We start from the raw sequence: 7,586 nt of genomic DNA, 5'->3' as shown, positions 1-7,586 counted from the left end.
TTTTCTACTATCTACACTGTCATTCTTTAGAAATACACATTTATATTACACTGAGCAATTTTATTGCAAGTTTTATAAAATATTCCATACAGTCATTTTAAATTTTGGTTTTCTCCATATTTCCTTTGTGTATAAAATTGATATTAAAAATGGAAAACTTTTGCATTCTTTCTATGTCTATAGACTCCCAATGTTAAAATGTTAAAAAGTTAGTCACAACACATATCCTTATGCATGTTATTATAAATACTCTACTTCCCCAGAGATAATACTACAAGTAAAGCATTTAGTCTTTGAGATTCTCACGTACTTTTAGTAGCCTACTAACTGGAATTCCCACCCTTCTCTCTTCAAGCCATCCTCTAATACATTAGCCAGAATGACCTTAAAATGCAAGTATTCACAAGAATTGAGCACTTACTATGTGCCAGGCACTGTGTTAAGTTCTTTATATATAAGATATCTTTTACTCCTCATAACAAGCCTGTCATCGTCACCAATCTGAAGATAATGAAATTGGCGCAGGTAGGTTAAGTGATTTACTCAAGGTCCTGGGAGACAGACTACGATTGGTACCCGGGTCTGTCGGATGCCCAGAGCTCATACTCTTGACTGTATATCCTTATTGCTTGGCCCAGTGCCTTGCTAATGGTGCAGTTTGCAATATGATTATTTAATTAGGTCACTGTTAAATAATTGTTAGGCTCATTTTGATTTAAAAAAAATGACAGAATGTTTTTTTCCCAGAAAATTAAAACTTCTCAATTCTCTAACATTGGTTCTGTTTCTCCAGGATGAAATTTTGTTGAAACTTTACCTGGTAAAGTTTGGGGGTAGAAGATGGAGCAATTTTTTTTTTTTTTTTTTTATGAACTCTCAGGATTCTGGATGCTTTAGCACCGGTAACATGTGCTCTATTCTGTGATGACAGTTGGTTTTGTTAACTGACAACTACTGGGCACTGTCAGCAGAAAGAAGACTAGATTTTTTTCAGCTTTCTTAATGACGTTTTATTCATCTCTGAGTTTAAGAAATCAAAAAATAATTCTGTCTAAATATTATCAATTTAAAACAAATTTCAAAAGCAAGGCGATATGGCTCCTGATTTAAAACCATTTTAAAGTTTTTTACCCCTGACCTTCTCTAAACAGTATGACCAAAAAAAAAAAGGAAAACTAGTTCACTAAAGCCAAAGAGACCAGCTTTGTTTTGCTAAATCAACTGTGAAGATTAAGAGTTGGTTGGCAGGGGCGCCTGGGTGGCTCAGTTGGTTAGGCGACTGCCTTCGGCTCAGGCCATGATCCTGGAGTCCCGGGATCGAGTCCCGCGTCGGGCTCCCTGCTCGGCAGGGAGTGCGCTTCTCCCTCTGACCCTCTTCCCTCTCGTGCTGTCTGTCTCTCATTCTCTCCCTCTCAAATGAATAAATAAAATCTTTAAAAAAAAAAGAGGAAAATATTTCGATCAATAATTTGAAAAAAAGAAGAGTTGGTTGGCAAACTTTTAAAAATTAGAGATCAATTTAAAACGTTATAACTTGAGAATTCCCTAGCATCTTGTGAGTAGGCCATTTGTGATTATTCAGGAATTGATGGCTACGTTTATAGATCACCCAGGTCCTTACTTCTCCTCCCCTGCCATTCCCACTGTGGTGGCTTATTTTTTGTTACTTAGCTTCTTCCTTTATTCTGTCCTTCTTTCTTAGCCTTTATTGACTTCCCATTCCATGTGCTAATCATTGGGAATGAAAACAAAAAGAAGGGAAAGTGTACAGCATTGTGGGAGCACAGTGTTCTGAGAAAGGAACCTTTTGGGAGAGAGCAAAATGGTGGCGTAGGACTGGGAGGTTAGGGAAGTTGAAGTTTGGGTGACCTTCAGTAAGAGTTTTTCCAGCAATCAAGGGCACGGAGGACATTCTAAAGATAGGGAATACCACATGAAAAAGCTCGTGGGTGAGAAAGAGTTCAAGGAAAGATGGGGCTTGTGGAGAACAGGCAAGGGCTATCGAGGGAAGCCGACCCCAGGATCCTGAAGGGGCTTCCATCTGTGTAATTTCTCCATCATTCTGTGGATCGTGAACCAGGCAGCTGAAACTTTGTTATTTATGTTGTTTCTTGTTAAGTTTAGCGGGATGGATTACAGCTGGGTTGATAACTACGGCTAAGATAGCTATCATCTTCCCCCATCATCCATACATTTTCTAGTTGGCTGTCGCTTCTTGAGTGTTTTAACCCTTTGAGGGTTACTAGAACCTTTAGGTCTTTGTAGGCAGTTTTCATCATTTGGTATGCTAAACTTCTGGCCTGGTGACATTCTGATCACCTTCTCGGGGTCAGGTGATCCAGGCATATCTGAAGCCGTTGGTACAACTGTGAGGAGACCATTTGGATATGTTGGACCAGCAAAAAGTCTGCAGTCTTAGAAGACAATACATAAACATCGAGGCTTTACTAAGGAGAAAGGAGAAAGAATTCAAATCCATAGTTTACTCAAACAATATGCTTGGAACTCATCTATTCAACAAGAAGGCTTTCCTCTTGCATGAGAAACTAAACTTTCTATTGCTCTCACTCATAAACCTCCTAACTGTTCTCACTCACAAACCTCCTAATTGTTTATCATACAGAATTATCTATAGTCAGTTTAGATAAAGCAGCAAAGAAAATTTAAAGATTGATTTGTAAGTGAACATGATATAGTAAATCTCTACCAAATATACTAAATTTATAAGGAAATTAGAGCTCACTGCTTGAAGTTCTTTTCCCAGATGTCATATACTAAGCACATCTTAATTTTTTTTCTTCAGGTCCAATTAGCAGAATTTCTTGACAATTTACAAGAAAAGTCCTTGAGGATTGAAGCCTTTGTTAGTGAGATAGAATCTTTTTTTAATACCATTGAGGTAAGTTACCATATCCCTTTTACTTTGGCCTGGTTTGTTCGTGTCATCGCAAGGAAATGATTCTGGGACAGAACAATCTGAATTAGGGATTGTGTGTGCATATGTGGTTTGCCATTGTTGGTTTTGTTCCATTAAAAATGAAGGTCTCTAAAGTCTTCCATCTGTGTCATCAGTGAAACTACTTCCTTTCTAAGGATAAACGACTTGCCCTTAAAAAGATATGCCCATTTATCGGGTGCTTACTATGATAGGGCAAATGCTTTGCATGATTTATCCAATTTAATCCTTACAATAACCATACAAGACAGGTGTTATCAATACTCTTCCTGTTTTCTAGGTAAGAAACTGAGAGTTAAGTATCTTACCCAAGGTCATAGTAGGTTGAGAGCCAAAATTTGAATTGATCTGAATTCTTATTTGCTCCACCATCCTGTCCTTTACCGACTAGCTCTGCAGAAATGCTCAAAGCCACTGCCAAGTGTCCCATGCCCAGGACAAATGAGTGTCTCTCATGGTACCCCTGCCTTTAATGAGTTCATGCCCTCCTAGCTGCTGGCCCCTGCTCCCTCCGCAGTGAAGGGAGGCGGGGGGCAGTGCTCCATCCATATGCAGAGATGGCCCAGGCATCCTCACGTGGTCAGTCAGGAGTGGCGGAGGGGGCCCCGGCAGAAGGCTGGTGCACAGTTTCCCTAACACTAGGGCCGCTCTGTGTCCTAGTTCGCTTGAGAGGGGTCTGCGCAACTCCTGTTGTAGATCAGGTAACACCCGCTAATTATTTCTAGTACCCCCCCACCAAATATCTGTTGGAGTGAGAACGGCGAGGCATCTGGATTTGTCCAGGTGGGCCATACAGTTTCTCTTACTGTGGTGGAGAGTGCCCCTTCCCTGGAGAGCTTGTGGATGTAGCATCCCATCCAGTACCTGCTGCTCCCTTCCTCACTCTGTGATTTTCATGGAGTGGCGAAATGGCCTGAAACCCTCTCCACCTCCTCCACCATACTTCCAGCCAGGACAAATGAAGGCCAGGGACCTTCATTCACTGTGATGCCATTTTCAAGTTTTATCCTGTGCAAATGTAAGTGGGCAAGTCTTCCATACAAATCTCTTGTGTGTGTGTGTTTCCTTAACTAAATCCTTCTCGATAATACTCTTATGGTGAACTTTACTGCAAAGCTAACTATGGCCAAGAGGGTTGGTGGGTTGGAAACTTAGACTGTGCCCATAATCTTTGATTCTCTTACCAGGACACCAGAGGTCAATTTTTTGAAAGGGTGGTGTTTCTCTTTAGAGAAAAGAAAAGAAGAAAAGACATGAAAACAAGACTTCTTGTTTCATTCAGACTTGAGTTGTTGGGTTTTTTTTTTTTTTTGGCTTTGTTTTATTTGTATTTTAGGAAAACTGTAGTAAAAACGAGAAAAAGCTAGAAGAACAGAATGAGGAGATGATGAAGAAGGTTTTAGCACAGTATGACGAGAAGGCCCAGAGCTTTGAGGAAGTGAAGAAAAGGAAGATGGAGTTCCTGCATGACCAGATGGTCCACTTTCTGCAGAGCATGGACACGGCCAAGGACACCTTGGAGAGCATCGTGAGAGAAGCAGAGGAGCTTGACGAGACCGTTTTCCTGACTGTAAGCACCAGTTCAAATGGGCCCAGACACTCTGCATCTGCTATCCTTACCCAAGTCTACTTTTTAGAATTCACCTTTCAGTATTCCCCAAGATCATTTTTTTAAAGATTTTTTTATTTATTTGACAGAGAGAGAAACAGCAAGAGAGGGAACGCAAGCAGGGGGAGTGGGAGAGGGAGAAGGAGGGGGAGTGGGAGAGGGAGAAGCAGGCTTCCCGCCGAGCAGGGAGCCCGATGCAGGGCTCGATCCCAGGACCCTGGGACCATGACCTGAGCCGAAGGCAGACGCTTAATGACTGAGCCACCCAGGCGCCCCTTCCCCAAGATCATTTATAGTTTTGTGCGGGGTTTATATAATTCTGATACTTAATAATGATTAGGGCATGCCTGATACCTGTGGGAAAGCCCGAGAAAAATCCTCAAAGTCTTTTTTTTTTTTTTAAGATTTTATTTATTTATTTGTCAGAAAGAGAGAGAGTGAGCACAAGCGGCGGGGGAGCGGCAGGCCAAGGGAGAAGCAGACTCCCCACGGAGCAGGGAGCCCCATGAGGGACTCGATCCCAGGACCCTAGGATCATGACCTGAGCCGAAGGCAGACACCTAACCGAATGAGCCACCCAGGTGCCCCAAATTCTTAAAGTCTTAACAGACAGATCTAGCTGAAGGGACCCATGGAAGTCAGGTCACAGCATCATCCATTCACTCTGTCACGCGGATTGGTCACCTTCTAAGACGGAAGGAAAGAAGCCTGAAAACCTTACTCATGCCGTGCTTTCCCTTTGGGTACCAGCCTCATCTCCCAGTGCCTGGCATCCTCACGCTGGCCTCAGGGCCTGTCCTCCCCACCCCTACTCCCTCATCTGAGGTGACTTCTCAGAGGGACCATTCCCTCTGGGCTTCAGCAGGTGGCTGAGGGTAACATTCCAGTACACTTGCAGCATGCGAAAGAATGACGTAATGTGATGCCTCTTTCAGGTAAACACATCGATGTTTTTATAAGAGTCTTACTGGGGACCAGATTCCCTAATTCAAACAAATACCTTGTGGACTGAGATTCCCCTGGGTCATCCTCAAATTGTACCACAGAGGCAGCTCTTTGCTCTCCTAATTCCCTAGGACGTTCAGTAAGATACTGGTTCTCCGTGGAACCAGGATTAACCAGGAGTAGTGTAGGCCAATCCCACACCTAATTGTCAAACTGGAGGAAAGCACCATCTTATGATGAGCGGGGACCTCCCTTTCAAAGTTCCCCAGTCCCCCCAGCTCTCTAGTAAAGTCTGGGGATAGAGCAAGGCAAAATGGAATAATGTTAGGCTTTTGATTTGGGCATACTTCCAGCCAGGACAAATCTGAGTGAGGTGGACATGACATCCTCAAGAGAGAATGAAAATCATTCAGCTGCTTTATGTTTAAGGCAAAGCTTTGGTCTTTTAAAATTAGGCACCTCTTGGGGTGCCTGGGTGGCTCAGTCGTTAGGCAGTCGTCTGCCTTCAGCTCAGGTCATGATCCCAGGGTTCTGGGATGGAGTCCCACATCGGCTCCTTGCTCAGCAGGGAGCCTGCTTCTGCCGCTCCCTCTGCTCCTTCTCCCTCTGTGTCAAATAAATAAATAAAATCTTGGGACGCCTGGGTGGCTCAGTCGTTAAGTATCTGCCTTTGGCTCAGGTCATGATCCCAGGGTGCTGGGATCGAGTCCCACATCGGGCTCCCCGCTCCGCGGGAAGCCTGCTTCTCCCTCTCCCACTCCCCCTGCTTGTGTTCCGTCTCTCGCTGTGTCTCTGTCAAATAAATAAATAAAACCTTAAAAAAAAATTAGACACCTCTCGTGAAGTATAACATTAATGAGGTTCTTTGTGTTCCCTAAGAACCTTGCCTTTGTTTGATAAGAATTTTTCTCTCTAGGACCAATTGTAAAAAAGAAAGCATTTTTTTTTCTGCTTAGAAAAGTAGTATGTATCCATTTTAGAAAATTTGGAAAATACAGAAAAGCACAGAGAAGGTGTTACCCAGAGATAACTACTGATTACATTTTAGGTATTTACCCCACATTGAACAAATGCAAGTCCTTTTTCTTGCTTTGGAGAATTCTATTCTGGAAGCTAAGCTTCCTGTTAATGAGTAGAGAGGAGCAGTGTAAGAATTCATGGCTGGCTTTGCTTATCATAGAGAGTAGAGCAGAACTGGGAACTAAAGCCCCCTCCATTCCTGCCCAGTCCCCCTACCCCTTCTGAGCGTTGATTTCCTTCCAGAAAGGGGCTGTAGCCTTCCAGAAAGAAACAGCCTCAGGGAAGCTAAAAAGTTACCTTTAGAACATGCATAATCTTAACACTCTTAGTTGGTTTCTCTTTTTGTTGTTAATTAGTCTCTCTCTTTCTCTCTCCCTCTCTCTCCCCTTTTCATTCCCTCATAAGTCGTTTGAGGAAATCAATGAAAGGTATATAAAACATGGCACAATGTAGTGGCGACTGAGAAGAGCATGACTGTATGCTTTACTTTTAATATTTTGATGCTTTCTAGAAAATGAGCTGCCAATTAAAAAAATACATACATTTACTGAGCTACTGAATTTTCACTTTTAGACACTGTGCTTTTAAAAGCTAAACGACAGCTTTGAAAGAAAATTGCATGTGCTTTAGTTAAGTAACAATTATCATAATGTAGATTTTTAACTGCTTCCTTTAGATGTGTTCTGTATTTTCAGCCTAATCTGGACCATCTTTCTTGTCATTGCGTACAGAATACTGTGTAGATACTTCGACTTATTGGTTAAATATGAGCATTTGAAAGAATCATTTTTGCTTTGAGTAATTTTATGACTTATGTAATCTTAATGGAATGTTCCCTCATTTTCTCTTCAAAAGATAGGCATGCATTTATCTTTCTGCTCAGCTCATCTAAATGAACCTTCCTCTTTTGATTATGTTTTGTCTTTGTTGCTGTTGTTAACACTCAATCTAAGGGAAATTTGTCATTATCTTAAAAGGCAAAACACTCAACAAGAAACTAGGAAATGTTGTCTGTAAAAACACATACCATCAGATCTATATTTATCTTTTGGAGCA

The 7,586-nt window shown here is 42.0% G+C and overlaps 1 protein-coding gene across 1 annotated transcript in view; it reads left to right on the top strand.

Annotated features, from left to right (window-relative positions):
• The window catches only part of CMYA5 (cardiomyopathy associated 5), an 88,316-nt gene that overhangs the window by 44,682 nt on the left and 36,048 nt on the right, over positions 1-7,586 (top strand). The window contains exons 3-5 of the mRNA XM_025892714.2: positions 2,804-2,899; positions 4,293-4,526; positions 6,936-6,958. Of these exons, the coding sequence (XP_025748499.1) occupies positions 2,804-2,899; positions 4,293-4,526; positions 6,936-6,958 (353 nt within the window). The remainder of the gene's footprint in view (positions 1-2,803; positions 2,900-4,292; positions 4,527-6,935; positions 6,959-7,586) is intronic.

The sequence above is a fragment of the Callorhinus ursinus genome, unplaced genomic scaffold (genome assembly GCF_003265705.2).
Source record: "Callorhinus ursinus isolate GAN/ISIS: 27379988/994484 unplaced genomic scaffold, GSC_fseal_2.0 scaffold23, whole genome shotgun sequence".
In the NCBI taxonomy this organism is placed as follows: domain Eukaryota; kingdom Metazoa; phylum Chordata; class Mammalia; order Carnivora; family Otariidae; genus Callorhinus; species Callorhinus ursinus.
This window is presented reverse-complemented; position numbering and strand designations above follow the sequence as displayed.